Source organism: Telmatherina bonti (genome assembly GCF_933228915.1).
Source record: "Telmatherina bonti genome assembly, chromosome: 10".
NCBI lineage: Eukaryota > Metazoa > Chordata > Actinopteri > Atheriniformes > Telmatherinidae > Telmatherina > Telmatherina bonti.
In genome coordinates this window covers 26,658,136-26,681,048 of record NC_136628.1, presented here as the reverse complement: position 1 = coordinate 26,681,048, position 22,913 = coordinate 26,658,136, and the positions used below count along the sequence as shown (strand labels likewise).

Sequence of the window (22,913 nt, the reverse complement as noted above, 5' to 3'; positions counted from 1 at the left end):
GGGGATTTTTTACTTTAATTTCACAGCCTGAAGTCAATTTCACAGCCGGCAATCTCCATATGTTTATCTACAGAAATGTAATTTGTGTTATTAGTGCCAGTGCTTTGACCGCATGCTCAAGTGCTCACACACATGCCTTGAAAAAAAAAAAAAAAAAGCAGTCACTTCTCAAGACAAAGACATACTCTGAATGAGCACACTTGCACCCACAAACTTAATTTCTCCTCGACGCATTTGTTTTTGCTGATGTAGGAAATCAAATGATGACTTAGATCCAATAAGTCGCAAAAGGTAGATTGGTGTAACTGAATGGATACAATGCAGAAAAAACCCCAATTCATTTCCTTTGTAGGTAAGCTATTAGGCTGAAACAGAGCTCTCAAGATATGATTAATGCTTTATGTTAGGCTGCCCATATGTCCATATTATGATGTTCCCTTAAATTTCAAACACTTCAACTAGCTGTTTGTCTACAGGGAGTCTTGTTGCCAATCCCACAGATGGAGAGGATAGGGATCATTACTGGAGAAAAACTGGATATCTTCTTGTGTGATCAAAACATAACCAAGGACCCCAGTGGAAGTTTGTCTAAATATAGAAGAAAACATTAGCACACAAATCATGTGAATTAAACTCAGTTATAGAAATCCAATTAAACTGATTGCAAAGAATTTTACAGACAACCTTCCTACTTTTTGTACCAACCTGGAATTTTTTAGTAATGCAGATAAAATCTTTAACACATTGTGCTTTAAACTCTGTATTTATTTTTCTTCAGTATGCATTATGTGTCTTTTCAGATTAGGTTTGACTGATTAGGTCACTGCGGCCCTCCCAGGTTGGGGTTATGTAAAAACTGTTAAGAGGTTTACATTTACTTTTCCAAATGTTCCCTCTAATCCTAAAGACAGATCAAAGAATTTTTGCTAGATGAATTACTATGCTGTTTGCCTGCATATTTTATAGATTTTTAAGGTGGACTCTTACTCACTGCCCTCATCGTACCTCTTGCAGAGTTTGTCTTCTTGGTGGAAGAAGAAGTGGGACTGTGCAGCACTGATAGACTGATCCTTAGTACAGAAAGAAGATTAGGTAATAGTACAGAAAGAAGATTAGGTAATATGTTTATCGCTCTGTGCACAGAGGATTATAAAATAAAAGGCGAGTGAAGACAAACAAGTCAGTCCCTCCTACGGAAGAGCAAGACCTCTAAACTACAGGTTTAAAATGCTTGCTCTGCATCTGTTTGCAGTTTTTACTGCCTCATTAGCATTGATATATCACTTTTTAGTGCTTTTGTACCTCTGTGATCACTTTGGCTGTTTTGTTTTCATTTTGCATCTTTTTTTTTTTTTTTTTTTTTTTTTTAATCGTTCTTTGAATGTTTTTTTCTATAAGTCTTGGGATATTTGCATCTGAGGCAAACAATGACCACTTAGCCAACTCGGTAATCTATCACTGGCTCCATGCCTTCAGCACACAAGTCTCTTGGAGCTGTTTGCTGCTCACACTTAGTATGTGGTTCAGAAAACAACACAACAAGTCACATGTGGAATTGGGAACCTGTGGGAGAGGGATTTAGATGGGTCTCCAACCAGTCTGTATGATTATTGAGAAACTGCGTGAGAGCTCAACACACCACCATGAAGAATGAGATTTGTTTTGTAGAGATGTGGACTCAGCAAAACAACACAGAATGTGGGAATTCCCACTGGCTTCATTCCCCAAGCTTACATATGATAAGCTGCAACTATCTTGTCTTGAGCTGCCAAGCTAGTATGTAACACAGCCTCATCTGCCCAGGGCAGTGAGCTACGACATTTTCACCACCCCACCCCACCCCCCCCCTCTCCCTGCCAAGAGGATGCTTCATCTATCTGCACTCTCCAAAGCTCCTGTGACCCTGAGAGTACCATCAGCATGCAGCAGTCAGCTGAGGGTGATTGAATTAACAGACACAAAATGGATTCTGCTTGCTTAACCTACGGGACAGATGAATGCAACAGTGACAGACTTTGAATCCAGGCAAAGTGAGCAGGTGTGTGATTTGAGCTTTCACCAGGACATAGTGGTCCAGACAGCCATTAGGGATAAACGCATTTTCAGTGCAACATCAAATAGAGCTAGGATGGCTGTAAAAGATAGCAGCTCTTAACTCTGCCCTGAGTTCCTCAGAGGTTTTAAAATAAGGTTGTTTTTTCTTTTTTTCTTTTTTTTTTGACCATGCAGGATCAAAAGCAAGCCTGATTGTTTGACATCTATTTCTTTGTTCTTTAGCAAGAGGCCAGTTCTATCAAAACTTGGATAGTCTGGTTTGCAGGAATGAATGAGAAGCACTTTCTTAAGGTTTTAGCGGGCAGCCCTCAAGCGTGAATTATCAACTTTCACAAACTGCATATAATTTGTCTCATCCTTTCAACTTTTGCCCCAGATATGCTAATAAATGTGAGCTCTATGTTAGCAGACTTGGTCAAAAATCCTGTGAAATCCTTCACAACAACATCCTCCATTAGTTAAGAATAAAATGTTTGTGGGTTAGTTGGTGTATTTGTGGGGCTGATGGGGTTACACCATGATAAAAATAAAATATTAAAAATACAAATATATGTTTGGACCATTTACTTATAATACGCTGTATAATATATGCATAAAAAACAGAACAATAATACCGTCTCCTAATGGCATTATTGTGCAGTATTGCATGGTTATGCAGATTGGATTCCAATATGATAAAAGATGAAGATTATAAGGGAGTATGGTGGGGTTTGTAAAATTACTTGCAATAAATTCAACAAACAAAGCAATCTTCTGAATAGAGGCAAAGGTAGAATTAATCTTCCAGGGAACCTTGGACCAAGGACGCTGTAGCAATCAGTGTCTTTTCTTAATTTGACATTGCTGTCTCCACAGCTAGACATGTAGTGTTGAATCCCACATCTGGAAAAACCCTGGAGGACGGGTGTGTGTACAGCCTCCGGGATTGACTCATTGATTCCCCTCAGCCCCTGAGGCAAGCTTTGAGAGCCACTAGGCAGGTTTCAAGGGCTCTCATTACCGACATGTACATGTAAAGCTGTTCAGTGCTGCCTGAAGCTGTTGGGTATAAAAAATAAATAAATAAATAAATCGAGGGCTGCAGTGAGGATGATGGATAGCCTTGTCCGAGATACAGATGGCTCTTGCAGGAGGGGGTCTGGTTCCCCTTTGGGACGAGTCAGTCGAGCTGAGGACCACATGTTGACAGCCAGAACCTCTTTGTAGTGTAACATAAGGCACCATAGAGACATCTAAAACAGCTTGGAGGCCACGCACATCTCTGAGATGCTGCACCAGAACAACACAATCAATAAAACACGCTAACAGCACCAACATGCATGCTAACCGACTCCGCTTGCATGAGCATGTGTTACGTGTTTCCCCTCAGAAAACTAAAAAAGCAGCAAATCTTTCTTTAATAGTCCTTAGTTTTTTGGGGGGGGTTTTCCACACATTTTAACTATAGAAATGAATAATTCTGCAAATATCATTCAGTCTAAAACATTATTGATATGTTCAGTTTTAAATTCCCCATTAAGCATCTGATTGTCTGAATGTAAATTGCCATGTGGTTTACAAGTAGAAAATGAGGAACTGAACATATCCTCACAGAGCAAGGCAACTACATAAATAAAACTAAGCCAGCACAAGTTATGGCGCTGCTATAGAATGGGAATTCCACCACTGTACATCACTTTGACTGAGGGAGCAGCAAGGTAGAGGCTGATGAAGTGCGCAAACGGGAGATAGGGCTCCAGAGTCACATGTCTTTCTGCCCTGCCCTTTGAATAGGTCTTGCCCTCCTGGTCCTGCTGGCCCCAGCTCTCCTGTTGGTACAGGTAAAGCTAATCACACACTGTGACACAGAGTCCATACAGACAGGCCTGAATAAAACATGCAGTGAAAAATTTAATCAAGAGAGGGCATCTGCGGCCCTCTGCGGCAGCTGGTACCAACACTCCAGCTACTCGCCACATGTGTCCTCATACTAATGACAAGCCTAAAAGGAGACAGAGGGCAACCTCTTTTCATAATCAAAGTGTTTTTATTCATAACATGTCTATTAATTAGTTTGAAATACTCGGCTCCATGCGCTCAGGAGAATTTAAATTGGCTGAAGAGGATTTGCCCTTCCTCTGTTGGGCCAATGATTTCTTGGCAAGTCTTTATAATCAGGGAGGGACAAAGAGGAGGGGAAGGAAGAGACAAGGAGATGGAAAGGATGTGCCTGCATGCATATGTGTGCATGTGTGTGCATGCGTGTGTGTGTTCGTATCTGTCCATCCCTCCTTTTTCTCTCTGTGAGTGACTCAGAGAGACTACGAATCAGTGGGGGCAGCAAATTGAAACTGTCAGTGGTGTTTGCCTTGTGAAAATATATCTAAACTAGGTGTGTATTTTTTTTAAGGAGAGAATGGCTGGCAGCCTGTTTTTTTTTTTTTTTTGGTTTGTTTTTGTTTTGGGTTTTTTTTTCACATGATTTACAATATTATCTGGAAAAAGCAAATAAATTCCAGAAATGCATTAAGAAAGCACAAAAGGCTTCAGACAATAAAAATGATTAAAATCTTTGCAGGAAGGGACAGTTTGTGTTGTTATAAAAAAAAGGAAGGGGAAAAGCAAAATGAGCACAGAAATGAAAAAAAAAGATCCTCAAGCAGATGCTTTGTGAAGTTATTTTCCCATAAAGTGCATCATATACTGCACAATATTAGCAAATAAATAGGACTGTTTAACAAGTGCAGGATTTAGTGCAGGATATTATTCAGATGCAACAATTGGCTTGACTTAGATCATTAATAAGTCTTCTCTCATGGCTTAATCTCTCTTATCTGTTGCACCTCCACAGGAAGCAATTAAGGTTCATTTATGACTGCTGTCTTTAAAATACCTCTTCAACTTAGCGTATGAGGCATTATAACCCGTCACAAATTTTGCTTTTCTTCAAAGTGAGAATCACTAACAGTATCCAATTCAAAGCTTTGATAATGGGACCCCATAAACAACCTGTCTCTGGTACAGTTAACAAAAAGGCGTGCGGTACTGACACTTGTCAAGACATAATCAGCGGTGATGTTTTAGTCATGGTGGAGGATGAAACAGGAGGCAAATTGCTTGCTAATTCTCATTTCACACTCCCAATGTGAAATCAACCAGGCACACAGAGCACTGGTTCCTCTACATGCACAATGGCCTGGCTCGCTGCATAACACCAAATTATCTTTCCCCTGGTTTAATTATTCATTAGGCAAACATAATTAATTTAAGGCGCTTCTCTCGCAGGAAGTGTTTCAAATAAAGGCCAGAAGGACAGCTTTCTGCTTAATCATTAACTGAATGCTGAACACAGCCAAGAAACCTGCAAAAGGTAGAAGTGCTTTGTTGAATGTATATTTAACAGTTGCCAGTATTTTTTTTTTTTTTTTTTTCCAGAGCTTAAAAATTGGCTCACTCTGCAAAAAAAAAAAAAAGCGCCACTTCAGTATTGGTTTGACTGATGCAGCATGATTTCTGAAATTTTAATGTCAGCCTGTGTAATTTAACTGCCTCACTAATACGAGCGATGAACAAAATCACAACACAGTCCCTCCGAAGATTTCAAAACAGCTGTTCGATTTTGACTTCTCAGCTTCATAAAATCATTTAGGAGACCATACGTTGCCTCACAATGTTTGACAAGGGCAAATGCTACTGTGCCTGATGGGGGATGCAAGACTGAAAGCAAAATCTTCTTCTGCGCCGCTACTCAGCAAATCCACCCTCCATCAAACACATTTACCGTACAAAAAAAGAACAGCTTAATTACACACTGAGTAGACAGGCTCATACGCACAAACTTTGCCCTCTACACTCCTCCTTTATCTTCCCTTCCTTCGCCCAATCTTCCTGACTCTAACGGAAGCATCTTAGAGGGAGACGGAGCAGGCTTTGATGTATCTTCTCTGTGATACTGAGCCTTCAGATCAAGGGGCTGTTTGTCTTCAAACTCGCCAAATCCTCAGATGGCCTGAGACAAAGCGTAAACATAGTGAAGTGCCTTCCCATATCCATTTGTGTAATGGAAGATCAGTCTGCACTGACTGTTTCCTTTTTTTTTTTTTTTTTTTTTGTAACCTTTAGACCCCTAAAACCCAACTGATATAATTTTTTTTTCAGCCTTGATGAAATGTTCTAAATGAATGGCTGTGCTCCCTCCACTTGCTCGCCTTATTTCATGTAAAGTTTCTTCATGGGATTACTTGCAGCAAGTGAACAATCTTCACAGATATTACCATGGAAACTACAGGATCTTTTTTTCCCTGAGGATCTATTAAAGCTCTTCTATTCAAAGGATCTATTCATGAGTCAATGAAAAAAGCGAATATGACCCCTGCGTGCTTCTGCCAGAGCATCTCTTAGTCAATATTTTTTACTTTCAGAACGCTGAAACGTTCTAGAGAAAGAAAATTTCCACATTGCCAGAATGTGTTTTGCTTCCTGTTTATAAAGGATATGGCTTGAATCTTTTAAAGTATTCAGCATCTTTCTCTGTATTTTGTCCTGAACTATAAACATATGAATATGAAAATTACAATTTCTCACCAACCAAGATATTTTTCATTTTTTAATTTCTTACTCTGGAAAAAGATGTATTGAAAGATCAGTTTTGAATTGACTCAGAAACTATTTAATCCTCAAAAATCCAGCACTTTTTTTTTTTTTGAAAGATGAGACTTGTAAAGGAAAATAAATAATACTGTAAACCTTAAGGATGTGTTTGAACTTGTGCCTTCAAATTTGTCCTCATATTTGCCTTCATAATCAGTTCGGACAGACCGGATTTTGCTGTGAAATGAAATGTGCACTAAGAAATCCCATTGGCTTAGGGTGCATGTGTGTTGTGTGTGTGTGCCTGTGTGTGTGTGTGTGTGTGTGTGTGTGTGTGTGTGTGTGTGTGTGTGTGTGTGTGAAAGAGAGGGGTGATGGGGGGGGGGGGGGGGGTGTTATCAGACTGGCTTTAACCATTTCTGTAATCTTTGCTTTCATTTACAGCTGAATGAAGTAAATATAGTTAAGTTTGTAGTTAACTTTGTTCAAGATTCAAAGGTTAAACCATTAGAGGACGCATCTATGACCCCTTAACTCCCCCTCACGAATCACAAAGGACACTCAGACTGAGAGTTCACACACAGACAATAAAAGGAAAGGCTGCAGAATGAAATGACTCCAAAATCGCTGCAGAAGTTTAATCCAATTTTCCTGGCAGTCACAGCTGTGCAAAAATCACACAGCGGTTTGGCCCTTATGAAAACCACAGGGATGTGCCATCCAAAAGGCGATCCCGAAACCCCAAAAGCTGACTGAATCAATACCCTAACTAGAAAGAGGTGGATTTAAAGAGAATATATGCAGCAAATAATGAAAACAGAAATCAGCTTGACAAGGTTAAACTGGGTATATTTGGGAAAGAATAAGCCTCATGATGATGATGATAATGATGATGATGAATATTATCATTATTATTATTATCATTATCATTATTATTATTATTATTATTATTATTATTATTATTATTAATAAATTTATTTTAGGCCATTATAAATTTAAATAATAAATAATACTGAGGCCATAATTATCACTCTGTATTTTTAATCATCTTTATGCATTTTGTAAAATTGTTACATCTTCTAATAGAACATTTTGGATTTGATCAATAATAATGCATAAATATCAAATAGACAGGTCTCTAACATTTGATAAAGCACATATTAACTCTCATCACTGTTCATCCAATGCTTCTGAAATATTAAACACACTAGAGGCTGACTTAACACAACCAAAACTGCATTACTGGGAGCAGCCTCCACCCTCCTGTTTCTGCGTTACCTTTCATCACTGCCTCAAATGTATATCTACATGCAGAGCCGGAGCTCCTGGAGCGGCGCCAGGGAGCGTCCCAACAGCCTCCCAGCAGAAACAGCTTTGTCAAACTCAGTTAGCCGCCTCAGAGGGGAAACACCTCTCTCCACAGTAATACTCCAGCTATTCACATCATGCCCCTGCCTCTGCCTCAGCCACCTCATCAATCCACACCACAACAAAGGTAAACAGCCCCGCACCTTCCACACAGAGGCCCGTGCTGCTTTGTTGATACACTGTTCGTGCAAACCGCCTGCACAGAGGGTGAGCGACTCACAGGACAGACTGAGCTTCATTTACAGAAGGTAATTGCACTGGAGCCAAGGGGTGCACTTTTGTGATGAGTTTTCTTTTTTTTTTTTTTTTTTTTTTTGAGCCCTGCTAAAACCTTCCAGAACCTCTCAATTTGTTTACTCGATGAGTGAAACTGCTATGACAAGGATGTATAATAAGTTCAGCTAAACACAAACATGTCACCTTCAAGGCAGAGTGGTCACTGACATTGACAGGCGATTTGCCAACAGCCCTGCTCATTGTGCACACCTAGGCATGAAATAACATGACACTTGTCTGCTTGGGATCACCACACATGCTCTGAATGAAAATGTTGATAAATACAAACATTTTCCAGGTTAGTGTTTTGAGCTATGTTGGATCCTGCATGCTCTATTGGTTCTGTTAAGGCACTCTAGATAAAAACATTCGCCAAGTGGTGTGTTGAATGATGTCTATCTAACAGAATGAAAAAGATTAACATTTACTTTGCCTGATTTTTTTTCTCTCTCTATCTTTGTAACTGTGCTCTCAGGCTTGCTCCCACTTTGTCAAATTCTTTAAAAACCTATTATATCAGCTGAACCAAGGCACATTTCTTGCCATTAAAACAAAGTGTGAAATCACAGTTAAGGTAATCGAAAATGTTTTGTTGATTTCACTGAAAATTTTGACGCCTTTCTGCTTTCCTGTATTTATGTTATTCACTCCTAATGTGGCCCCCAAGAAAAAGAGAAAACATGAATTTCTGAAATAAATAAATAAAAATGTCAGCCATAGTTGGGAAATAATAAGTGATTGTGACCGTTTTGGAGTGTCATGCATGCTATTTATTTCAGCAGCAGTCGTCGCTGTAAATTCAGTGTCGCTCTCTTTCATTCTGATGAAAGACATAACATTCTGCCAAATATTTCATGCAAAATACAGCAACAGAAACAGAGAACCCTCGTGATGTGAGAATGGTTGGTGGCATCATGGGTACTTGCTCAGAAAATGACCCCAAATGGTTTTTGTGTAGACTTTTTTCCTCTCCCTTACCCAAAGCTGCTGGCAGATAAAACATCTGGGCTGTTTTGTTGTTGGAGAAAGGCTGCCACAAAAAGATGCAACTCATGCTCATAATGGTGGGGAAAAAGAAAAAAGCTCCAAGTGAGACATAGGACCAATTCCAAGTGTCTTCTTTGGTGTGCCTTAGACTGTGGCTTATAGTTAGCAATGCTTACAGTAAGCAGATTGATGAGGGTGAGCCCATGCTGTCTTTTTGGACAGGAAAACAATGCTATTAATGTGGAGGATTGGGAAAGAAAAAGAATCAAAACTAGTGCATTTATAGGCAGCAAGGCACATTGTTATTCTAGCTATACACCAGTCCATGTTTCATTTGCAGACTGTGCAGCTGTGTAAATTCAAAATTTTCTTTTAATAGCTTATTATAACATCGCCATGATGCAACCTAAAGATTTGCTCATACTTCTTACTCCAGGTAAAACATACAAAATAAGCATATATCACTTATATGAACCAACTAAGACGCTAAACAGAAGCTCCTTTCTTTGTATTTTTCCATTTCCATATGTTTGTTTCCTTTGATTGCCACCTCTCCTTGCCTCATAGTCCCTCCCACATGATGCAACCCAAGAAAGGCAAGGGGAATGACAGCAGAAGAGTCAAGGACACAGGCTTTTCACAGGACAAGGCATCATAGCTTGCAAGCTGTCATCTTAATCAGACATCAGTATGATGTGCATGTTGCACAGCTGCATCATCTGTGTATTTTTTGTCACAGCCCACTGCTGTACTTCATGATCTTTGCCAGATGAGTGTTCATGACATCTCAAATATTTACTTTTGATGGCGAGATGTGTCATGCCCGCACTTCTTTATCACACCGAAAAACAACCTCCTCAGAGACCGCATCCGTCCCTCCTCCCGCAGCTAGCAAGATACATGTAAATACATGTAAGAAATGTCGACATCTGATGAGATGGCACACAGAGGTAAATTTGAGTTCACAGACAGGATGATGGAGGAGAGAAGAGGTGCAGCGGCAGTAAATAGACAAATTAAAAGAACTCTGGAGCCAGATAACAGTAACCATGGCTATGTTGTACTCTTTTTAAACATCTAAGTCAGGTATCCAAGCTAGCCTGAATGCACGACACAGAAGTAGTACAAACAGAATCCAGCTGTCAAAAATGTAATCTTTTCCATATGTGACATGTCAACAAGTCTTCATTTAAAAGAATTTATTCCTCACCTGTCCATCAGGTATCCGAACTAAGTTACCTGTGGCTCATCTCCTCATCTGCATTTTGTGACCTGCTGTTTCTCTCTCCAGGCGCTCCTCCTTATTTTCCCCCATGTTTTCTTATCAGTCTTTTTGTGAGCTGTCTGTCTATTTGACTCCCATTTTTACCTGTTGAACACTTTTGAATAGCTGTTTCTACTTTATATTTTGAGTCCCCCTCACCCTCTTTTTTTTCCCATGCTTACAGCAAAAGCTTCTGTCATATCAAGTCATCTGCATGAGTCTGCCGCATGGTATCTGCAAGATGCAGTTTTGATTCCACAAAGCTGCCAAGTGATTTCACCCTGTACTCCTGATCCTACACATGCTTACATCTTGAATACTTCAGCTCATATGAAAGGAAATATCAATTTCATACCGAGTGGGTCCAAATATGTTCATATGTACATCTAGATTTGCTGCTGGTTGGACATCTGATTCCAACTGTAAGAGTATTTTATATTCTTACAATCTTGTGATGAAGAGTCGAAGATCATTTAGGAGGTGTGAAATCAAGACCATTTTGTGACGCTTCCTTTAGCTGAATATTATACATGAACATAGACTTTAAATGCTCCTGATTTTACTTGCTACTGTAAATTTACCTCAGGTTTATAACTGCATGCCAGCTCAGTGTTCTCCTATATCCAACAGAGAAGTGATGTTAGTAGTTTGATTCACCACAGGGGTTAGTAAAACAATTATCATTACAAAATCACTTGCTCCATTCCCACCCAGTCAGTGCCCAGGTCTTTTAATTTTATACTGCAGGTTTTGTCCGCAAAGGATGATCCCCCACTGTTAGAAGTACATTTTTTTCTTCCCTTTTTCCTTTTTTGTTTGCCTTTATAGTTCAAATTTAACCCGGAGTACACAATACCAAGCTTCATGGCTAGAGCGTTTGGACATAGTTGTCTTTTCTTTTCTTTTTTTTTTTGCTGTCTGGTGGGTTAAATGAAAGGTCAAATAAGGCCTTCTAAATGTAACGCATCAATAGTGATGAATTCACATTACCTAGAACAAAATCCTAGAACAATGAACCATAAACTAAACATATCCCTTCAATAAAAACTTAACATAGTATTTTCTTGTTTTTTTCAAACTCAAAGGCAGGCAGGACATTATTTATGAGCTAAATCTAAAGGGGATGTTAACAGATTTATGAATTGTTAAAGAATAAATAATAGATATTACTTAAACATAATCTATGAATAATAAAAACTTAGAGGCAACTAGAGAACAATTAAACTCATTCTTTATGCAAAAATGTATCTTCATATTAAACCAAACAATGAAAAATTAAATATAGGATTAGAAACTATTTAATTTAACAGATTTATGTCTAAGGTCATTGTCAAATGTTTAATCTCCCATAATAAAAGAGCAAAAAGCCACTGCATAATTTGAAGTTTCTGTTCATTAAAAAAAACTGTCGATGCAATTCGAAAAGGATACATTTACTGAACACTTTTGCATCCAAAGACAGCTTGCATTCAAAATTTCAAATATATAGTGTCAGAATAGATCTACGATAGTAAAGTTGTATCATCTAATTATTTGTCTTTTTAAAGCTAAATACAGAAAAGCTTAATTAAAAAAACACTATTTAGGATCATTAATAGAAAATATAATTTATGCCTTTTACATGGATGCAAATAATATTAATACAAATATTTTTACAACACCTACAGCAATACATTAAAATGGCATGGCAACAGTTTGCAGTATTGCATCGACACTGACATGCTGAGTCTAATTCAAGTGCATTCCAGAAAATAACCAAGAAATTAGAAAAGGTAAATGTCAATAAAGATAAAGATCAGAGGCATTAAAATACAAGCAGTATTGTTTTTTAAACCCAAAACAAAATCAGTAATATATATCAAACAATATGTAATATTCCTCTCAAAAATAGAATTTGGTCGACTGTCCAGCAAGAAGCTGCTTATTTCCAGCAAGAAACTGCTTAAGATCCTTTCATCATATAATTCATTCAACAGAAATGCCAGAAAAGCACAGAGTAGCCTTAACCACTACGAGCCAGAGTCCAACAATCAATGACATGGCCTAAACGAGCTGCTGCTGTTTCCTGCTAAGTAATTCATTCTTAAGGGAGGGTATTCTTCCCCATGTCTGCTGGCTGTTCAGGCAGATGAAAACAGCCACAATGAGCTGGCTCTCCATCACCAACAGAGAAGTCGAGGCAGCCGACAGACGCCTTATAACTGACAGACAATTACATGGCCACCCAGCAGTCGCTTGGACTGACAATGTTCGATATTTTGGAGATTGCGGTCAATGTTAGAACCTCTAAATTATAGACAAGGTCCACAGGGACATGACTTCAATATATCACAGTGGAGAGAACAAGGCTGGAGGTCACAATGCAGGCCTCTGCTTGGTGTCTGTGTTGTTCAAGAGTTCAGCCACACAAAACAATTGGAAGTAGATACATGTCTGTGATACTTCACTTCATTTTAAGCCTTGGTTCAAACTGTGATTTTTGTCTTTAATAAGCTGTAATATTCTGGTATTATTGTAGCTGCAATATTATTCAAAGACAGGTTGTATGAAGAAGAAATTAAGAAGTGCAAAGTCCAGCTGCATAACGATAACTTTTCTCAGTGCCCTGAACACTTTCCCTGCTCTTGTTTGTCTTTGACTATTTTCAATTACTTGTGCAGCCACTATCCCCTTCCTTGATCTATCCACAACATTGTTATCTTTCTCTGCTACTTATAATATGTTTACTCATCCTGATGAATTCAATTACATCTTTTCAGAGGAAATTACTGTGGGGGTGGCTCTGCCTGCCAGAGGTCAGAACTAACTGTGAATACTAAAACAACTCCCCCAAACACATTACACAGCCTATTACCTGCTGCTTTCCACACAGCACTCTGCGACCTTACATATAAGCCTTTCCACTGCCACAGATGAAATGCCTTCTAGATGGGATCTGGCGTGGAGAAGAGGGAAAGAGAGCTGGAGCTGTCCCCAGGCCTAATCGTTTCAGAGAGCCATCCCCACTGCAGCCGCAAACCCGCCACTCCAGATTAAGCAGGTATATACACGGACAGACAGAGCGTAAAAGGTGCGGAAAGGAGCCTTGGCCTCAGGGAGGCTAACACAGCCAACTTCTTTTTTTTTCTTTTCTTTTCTTTTCTTTTCTTTTCGTTCCTTTTCTATTTTTTTCTTTTTTTTTCTTTTGTCTGTGGACGAGTGGTGGGATCGATAAGGCAGAAGGCCAAAGGCAAAACAGTTCCAAAGTAAGCCTGCAATGTAGTGCTTTGACAGACTGGTAAACATCCCTTCTGTTAGAGTTTAGTGACAGGGAGGGATTCCTCACTTCACATAAATTAAATGTGGATGTCCCAACAACAATTTAACCAGATTCAGTTTCTGAGTCCTATTAGTTGTCTGTGCTGTCTCTTACTTTGAGAGGGAAATTTCACAAGTACCTGCTCCTGATCCAGAGGAAATTTTTCTACTCTGCTGAACATACAAGCTGACAATTTCATTGCAAACCTGTTACATTGAGTCTCTGAAGAGACAATGGTGTTGAGACAAAACACAAGCTGTTGGAAGAACTTCTCACATAATTATCCAGATGCAGAAACCCATTTTTGGTCCATCCAAACTGTCAGACTGATTAAACAACCGAGATGAAAAATAGCACATCTTTTGTCTCTCTGAACTGCATGTTATATTTTCAGTCTTTTTGCTTTGTTTTTCAGTGTGCATAAAATAACAGGGTCTAATTTTTGATGACGCATGCTAAATGTTCTTCAGGTACATTTGCAAACAAACAGCATGTTGGATAAGATTTTGTGAAATCAGCTAAATTTGTAAGTGTATAAATTGTAAATCTGTGTATTCAGAAATTAAAAAGTGTCCTTATTTAGTTTTCACATTACCCTAGTTGTGTCTCATTCATGTTTGCAATGCTGATCCTACCTTATAAGTACATATTTTTATGGTTACTGTGGTTGCAATCTCAGTGCTTGATGGAGTATTCTAGCAAAATATCAGCATAAATATTCTGAAGATAGTGCAGCCTAGCTATTTTACTATGACTAACATCACAACATTGTGACAGGACTAAATGTTTCATTTATATTAACAACAGACATGCCTTGAGTTCATATCAGGAAATTTATATTTAAATGCAAACTGAATATTTAGCTGAGGTACAGTCGGATTTGGTAAGTACACAAGTATTTCTTATCTCCAGGGGGAAACTGACTTTTGAAGATGTTTTCTAAGCAAAACAATGATAAAAATCCAAAAAGATGCTTTTAAAAAGAGCCTTTTCCCTCCATAAATAAAGCTCTGCACTTTTGAGGAAGGAAACATATGAAGCAATGAGTCAAATTAGAATGCACAGAACATTCTCACAGAGCGAGGGAGAATTTGCACATGAAGAGCTGAAAATGAGTCGCATTCAGCCAAGCTGTGAGCTCCACCTAGGAGGCAGTGAAAGAGACCGAGACAGGCACAGAGAGCGGCTGTGGCAGGCGGGCGCCAAGCCTTCGAGAGGGGCATTCTGGCATAATGACTCTCATTTACCATTGACAGGCCTTGGGAAAGTTAAACTAATTATGACAGCTCACAGATGCTGAATAGCCCTTGATGAACTTAATAACTGGCAATTCAACAAACAGGTGTTGAATGATTTGTGTCACCTCCTCTGGAATTGTAAGATGTTCAGATTTTTTTCCACAATGCTGCTCAAAGTGTAATCACACCAAAAAACATCACCTCACCGGAATTCTTCCCACCTTCCTGGAATTCTTTTGTCAACTGTTGTGAGTGAAATCGTCAATAATGGAATATAGGACGCTGCTTCTGTAACCCATCACATTATTGTAATTACCACAAGTTGAAAAAGATACTTGTCTGCCATAAAGGGAGGTTCAAATAGTGCAAACAGGTGTTGATACAAAAGCAACCCAGATGTGCTTCATTTTTACAGTGAGTTTAGCATTTCAGCATCCATCATGGCGTAGATTTAAAAAGCACTTTTTCTGCTAAACCTGTAATTGTTACATTTTACTATGACAGCAAAACAAACTATTTCAATGAAATTTTGGCACAATTTGTCACAATTTTCAAAGGCAAGTCTAGGTGTGTAAGGATTTGTAAGCTTTAAAATTGTATATGATTCACATTTTTTTTTTATTGAAACCTCCCTTGAACCTATTCTACACATTCTGTGGAGAAATGACCCTGTCCATAAAAAAAAGCCCCAAATACAGAGCCTGGTTAATTATTGTCAGTCCAGAGCTCTCGCAACCTTTATGGTATTAAATAGCCAGCTCTGAAATTGGAAAGATTCACTGTACTCATAATAGACATTTTCATATGTCAAGGACGATTCTAGGACACACAAAGCAGCTTTTTCTCCAACTCCCAACTTTGCAGATTCTTATTAAAAAAGAAAAAAAAAAAAAAAGCTAAGATAATGAGTATGCGTGAGGATAACTGGCTCAGTTTGGTGTCTTTAAATGAAAAGAAAATGTGTTTACAACCAAGCACTTTAAACACCAAATATATGCATAAGCAGCAAATTACTATTTGTTGGGATTTTACTTTTATTCATTTGAGGTCTTTGAGATATCTTTGTTATTATTGAGCTTGTTTATTGGTTAAGACTGACTAATGAGTGTTGATTCAGTAGCCTTACATTTTACAGCAATTAGCAACGTACGCAAATGTGCAGAATTCCTTCAGTATTTCTTATATAAAAGTAGATTGATCCAGTGCTGTATGAGCAGTGACAGCTCCTTTGAATAAAGGTTGTTTTTTTCCTGTATTAGACTTATTTCTTCCCACACTAAATAACTCTTTTGATGTCTACCAGTCAGGTTTTCTGCAACACCACGGGACTGAGACTGCTCTAGTTAAGATCTTTGATGACATCCACCTGAGCATAGACAGCAAAAACATTTCAGAGCTGGTTTTGCTAGATCTGAGTGTTGCATTTGCCACCGTTTTTCTAGATCAGCTTTAAATTTTTGGGCACTCAAATTAACTGTGTTGAGTTGATTTTTAAAAGACAGACACTTTTGTTCGTCTTTATGTAGCTTTAAATCTCAGCAAAATAAAATAACCTGGGGAGTTCCCCAAGGCTCCGTGTTGGGAACACTGCTGTTCAACATTTACATGCTTCAAATCATTCAACTTTTTTAAAAAAAAAACAAAAAAACAGCCAAATATGCTACAATAATCCTGCTGATGACACACAAATCTCCATGTTAGGTCAGCCTGTTATCACTGAAAGGATAGAGGATTAAAAGACTGATCTCTCAGTGGGATTTACAAACACCATAAAGTCACTTTTAGTTGACTAGACTACTAACACTGACCTTACAGGTCTTTCTAAAAATTCCACCAGACTGCTGCTGTTAGTCCAAAACACTGCTAATCGAATTTTTACTAAGACCAACAAAATGAGATTAACTCCAGACCTTAGATTATTACACTTGCTTTCAGTTTTAATTAAATAACTTTAAACTCCTGCAATTACTTTGCAAAGCACTGAATTGTATGGGACCAAAGATAAAAAAAAAAAATAAAAAAAACCTGTTCATTATAAACTGACCATATTCTTCATGTTGTCAAGGTCAGCATAGGCAGCCTTCCATTTTTATGCTCCTCACATGTGGAACAAAACCCCAGAAAACTGCAGGTTGGCTCAAACTCTCAGCTATTTTAATGCAAGGTTAAAAATGTTTAGACTTACATCAGTCTTTTATTTGAACAACTGTTAATTCTCCAGATGTTAACTTTTATATCCTAAAAAGTTATCGTCTTCTAGCCTTATTTAATTTTGTTTAAATTAACTAAGGCTAGAAAATTAATGTTATACATAAAGCACTTTGAACTGTCTTGAACAATAAATGTGTGATTTAAATAAACATCCTTGCCTTGCCTACATCAGTCATGAGTCAAGATGTATTTACTTCTGTATCCTTTCCTTCCTTCAGTTCTATATACATCTGTTGATTATTATGCCATGGCAATGATGACTGGTTGTTTGGTAAAATCTTACAAAAAAAACCAAATTCTGTTTTTTACTTTGTATCATTCTCAACTTGGCTCATCAGATTTTAATGATTAATTTACATAAGTTGGCCTTGATTATTTAAAATAAAAACAACTTTGAGTATATATTTTTAATATTGCATTACACAAAGTATGGTGTAAAGTAGCTTCTATACCAATAAACTGAACCACACAGGATGTCAATATTAACATATGACTTCTGTGGCACTGCAGAAACCACTTGTCTGGCATTTGAAACAAAGACAAGCAAGTGAATGTTGATTACAGAAAGGACTTGAAATGCATGCTGATATTTGTACAAGACTTTTTAAATTAGTTTTTAAGACAAACTACACAGAATTTCCTCTTGAATAAAAGACAGTGTCTGGTGATTTTTTTTTTTTTTACTATTAGCATTATAGATAAATGAAAGATTCTAATAAGAATTATAATGATCCTCATTTTGTCCCTTTGCAATTGTTTTACTTCCACTAAAGTGGTTGTTAATGTGAAAACAATCACTAGATATGGAGAAGAATTAGTTTACAAATCACACAATTAGTATTATTGCATGCAAGCTTGCAAGAAATAACTGATTATTTATTTTAACTGCAGGTCTGTTTTTGGCTTTCTGTGTAAAGGGTTGAATCAAAGAAAAAGAGAGAGCGAAAACTAACCAATCTGGGATGTTCATTTTTTTATTCTTATTTAAGTTTGTTTATTTGTTTGTTCCTGTGTCTTGGGTTTTGTAAGAAAGTGAGATATATTCACATGCATAATGCTAAAGAAACTCTCTGACATGTATGGCCTCCGTAATCCTTTTGAAAAATATTACTATGGTGTAAAGGCAACATATAGAAACCATCAGATGTTGCTTGCAATTAAATTGCAAAACAAAAATGAAAAAAGCTAATTACAATGTGTTAGTTACTGATAAATATAACATTGTATTGAAGTTACATTAGTGACATTTCTATTTGCAGGATAAAATGAGATTGCAGCTTGATCACTAGAAAATAACACACACTTTCCAAAATCTCACAGTGAAGCAAATGAATCCATTTCTGTTTTCCCTGCCTGATGACAGACTGATGCAGGTTCAAAGCATCATACGATGCCACAAATGAATGATTAAGGCATCGTCTAAACTAAATTCCTAATCTTCCCTGCAAATAATGCAATAGTTCCCATTCAGGCCTTCTAAGCAATAACATTCTATTTAAACTCCAAAAGCAAAAGATAAAAGTACTATAAAAGTAGAGAGCCTGGAAAGTTTGTGTAATTGCTTGCTAAGCAACAGGATAGTTCACTAATGGAAGCTGCTAAATGTTATTTTGCTCTTAACATAATGCACTGTGCGTTTCCCCGTCCCTTGAGTTTAGTGTTCTCAGAATATGAGCAATAGTGACACTGAAAACACTTGCGTTTCCATGTCACTACTATGCTGCGTACTGTCACTGCATGTTGCATCTTTTTACTAATGATAAGAATAATACTATTGGTAACAGGATAAATTAAAGATATTTTAAATGTCTTCTTGTTATGTTAGGATATACTATGAATAACTATTTTGACCTAAGCCTTCTGGTAGTCCGTCTTGCATTGATGGGGAGACCCCACCACTACCACATGCACACACACACCCACGCATACGCACGGCAGCTGCATATTCATATGATATTGTTTGAGGCCAGTGCAAAATTGCAGCTCAGTTTGTGATGTGAGATTGAATAACCGAACCAGCCCAGGCAGTGGTAATTTATTTCCTGTTATTGCATTGTTTAATAATCAGCTTTTCCTCATAAATGTGCTCATATTGATAATAACAGATTTTATAAAGGCTCCATAAAGAAAATGAATTGTACTGGCATCTATGTATAGTACCCACTGATGAATAACTTCATTATATTACATGTACTTGGCTTTACTGGAAATAATAGGCACCACTAAAGCAAAAAAACTCTCCGAGGGTGGAAGATAATACTTTTCCGAACCATATATCAAAATTTGTGCACCATATTCATTAAGTTAACATTATTTATAAGCTGTTTTAATGCCCTGTCCACTGGGCAAATAGTATCTGCGCTGCTTCACATATGGTTTATATCTATATGCTGCTACTTGACATAAAAGATACATCACCTCCGCTAAGGGGTGAGAGGAAAACTGTGTTGACAAACTGAAACACAGACTGTCCAACAGAAAGCACAGTTATAATGATGAAGAGAAGGGAGACCCACACTGGGGAAATAATTAGGACAAGGCTACTGTGCACGAATCCGTTTGCAGCTTTCCACTCAACTGTGTCAAACAGCTTGGTCAATAATCTTCCGCAATTCCAGAGGATTAGAGTCTTATTAAGGAGCACAGTCTGTCACGCAGACATCAGCGCCCAAACAAGTCACTCCCTGACTGTTTACTCTGGGTTTCAGTAAAGGCACAAACATGTGAACACGGCTAGGTAATTGATCATATCAAGTCGAATGTGCTTCATCACAGTGTTTAGTTTGTGAGTGTCTCATTAGGTTTTCTTCTTGCCAGAGGTTGTTTTCACAGCTCTCTTTAACACTACATTGTTATGTAACTGACTGTTAAAACTCATTCTACCCAGTGGCAAAAGTGAGGCTCTATAACTTGTAATTGGGCATGTTCTGTTTGCTCTGGGATTCATTTTTCTCATACCCCTGCTGTTAAATTTAATAGAAGCAATGATTTTCGAATGAAAAGACAAAATACACAAGAGGATGCTATCTAAAAGTGTACAACTTTTAGTCCTGTTGTAATGTAGTAACCCTCTAATAAATTGGCACATTTTATTCATCACATTGTAAACTTAACAAAGATCACACGTTATTACAACGCAACCACCCACTAACACACACACATTTACACTTGTAGATCTGAGAGTCGTAAACCTTGTGTCACAGCTGAACACTGGGTTTTGTCTTCGCTGTAGTTTGACAAAGGGAAGTGGACGAAACAACCTCCACAAAGTGCACGCAGGAGCGAAGTTCTTACCTTGCCCGTGTATTTTGGAGACGGCGGCAGCAAGAAGCCAAACCGTGAAGAGGGTCTTCAATCGGTGGTCTTGTGTCGTCTGCATGTCTTCTAAAGTCGAGGTTTGTACTCACGTTGCGATACAGAACGTCCGTGTGTTGAAAGAAAAATATTACTTCCAGTGGGGATGAAAGAAAACAAGCGAGGCGAGGGTTGTTGTTGCTTTTTTTTTTTTTTTTTTTTTTTTCAGCGTTTACAAAATATAAAGAGACGCACGCGGGTCGTTTCTACAGTAACGCTGCTGAGCGAAGACAGGCGAGAATAATGAAGAGAAATGCAGAGGTTCCTTTTTAATTTGGACGCTCGGTAAGCGGATTCCTGGCTGCGTGAGCTGTCGGCACATAGAGAGGAAAAGCAGCCGAAGCTTCAGCACCGCGGACAGCTCCTAGCGTCCGCTCATGGAACCGCCTCCACCAAGTTAGTCGGCGGAGTTAGAACCCTGTTTTCTCTCTGCTTCCTTTGTCATCCATTTATTCCCCCTCCTACCTAAAATGCACTTCCTAAGCATCTCTTTCCACCAACTTAGTTATAATTATGAGCAACAAATGTTGTCAAAAAGAAAGTCTTTTTCATATCTGAAAACCATCAGATGATTTTTGTTTGTTTTTATTATTCTTTCTGTTTATGTTACGGTTAGCATATGCAATCCCACCTAAAAGCACGCACAAGACAGAATTGAAATATTACACAATTACACAACAGCCAAATAAGATATTTGCATTGCTCGGGCAGTTTTTAGTCAGCTTATTTAATGTTTTAAAATAATGCATTGATCTGCTGGTTTATTAAGACCTCGCACTTTATAAAATAAGGATACAGACTATCAAGGGGAGCATTATATCTATGATGCTTCCCTTAGCAAAGTAAATTTCCCCAGCAAAACGTAGCATCCAGAAAATCATTCTGCCTGCTTAAATGCTAGACAAGACAAAAAAAAGAAAAGAAAAAAAAAAAAAGACTGTACACTTTCACCATTATGCTATACACAGTCAGGACCTTAAAGAGAAGTCAGGGGCTTATATATTTTTGAATGGGAGAACATTTAAAAATAAAAATAGAGAAGAAAAAGTTATGTAATTAGTAGAGTCATGAGAGATTTAATGATGATCATGATTCAGTCTATCTATCAGGTCCTCGTCATGGTATGCCTTCACCCACACTACAATCAAATTGCACTGCTTTTCATTTTTGACCCTAATTTTATCATACACACACACACCTTTCTGACTAGTCTTTGTGCCCACAGGAGTCAGGACTGCATCTGAGTGGGGTTTTTTCTTCATCTTTTTTCTTTTTTTTCCAGTTCAATTCTCAGTAAAGCTTATACCCTGCTGTGCATGATAAGCCCTGAGGTGAGACGTTCCTCAGGTGCTGGAAATAACCATGGTATGGTTTGAGTCTTGTAGGTCACTTTTTTTTTTTGTCCCTTGTCAGGTTCAGGTTCAGTTTATGTCCCAAGGCTCTAACTGTTTGCCAGTGAAGTATACCATTTCCTTTTCACTGAGTAAAATGATCTTTCTAAACTGGGGTAAATCAGTAAAATATAGTCTGTGCTTGTAGCTGCTAATAGCCTTGGTAAATTAGTCTAAATGATTGCCTAAATCTGGGGTGGCACCAGGGAAAGCTAGTCAGAGCATGGTACTGCCCCATTGCTCCTCAGACTAAGATTGGGCACACCAGACCTTTGGAGGAACCTTAGAGAAGCCAAAGACTTTCCGACAAAACTTTTCAAGGTGTAATTAACAAGGAAAAATAAAAGCAGGTGTCCTATGAAGAATACACAGCCTCTGACACCATTTTTAGAATCCTTCAATATGAATGGTGAGCCTGGTATTAAAATGGACTCTTAAAACAAACCCTACATTTATTTTCATGTGTAGGCAGAAAGTTAGCAAACTCCTCCAAGTAAAGAAACTCCTACAATCACCTAGGGCTGCTAAGTTGACCTCTGACCTTTAAGTTGACACCGAGCAAGTTAAGGAGTAAATGATTTATTACATCATCATGCTTACATATTGCAGTTAATCACAGTAAGGTCAGCCATCTCTCAGACTCTCAGTCACTAAAGTAATTGCAACAAAGGATGCTTTCATTCATCAGTAATCTGATCATCCAGTCTTAGTATGAGGGAAAAATTGATTATTCAAAAATGAGTTACAAGCTTGTTGAAATATTTTCTCTTCGCCTCATGGCTCGAGTATTAGTAGATATTATCAGCCGTTCTTATCGTTACACCCCTTTCAGTTATCTAGGTCACATTAGTCTGTTATATTAAAAGAAGCTTATTATAGCCAGTAAAATAATTGTGCGCACA

General features: G+C 38.0%; 1 protein-coding gene across 1 annotated transcript in view; it reads right to left on the bottom strand.

Annotated features, from left to right (window-relative positions):
- LOC306761312 (seizure protein 6-like) overlaps window positions 1-20,645 on the bottom strand; it is a gene marked incomplete at both ends in the record, with an annotated part of 125,527 nt that extends 104,882 nt beyond the window's left edge. Inside the window, one exon of the mRNA XM_079247437.1 lies at window positions 20,561-20,645. Within this exon, the coding sequence (XP_079103563.1) occupies window positions 20,561-20,645 (85 nt within the window). The remainder of the gene's footprint in view (window positions 1-20,560) is intronic.
- Between the last annotated feature and the right edge of the window lie 2,268 nt (window positions 20,646-22,913).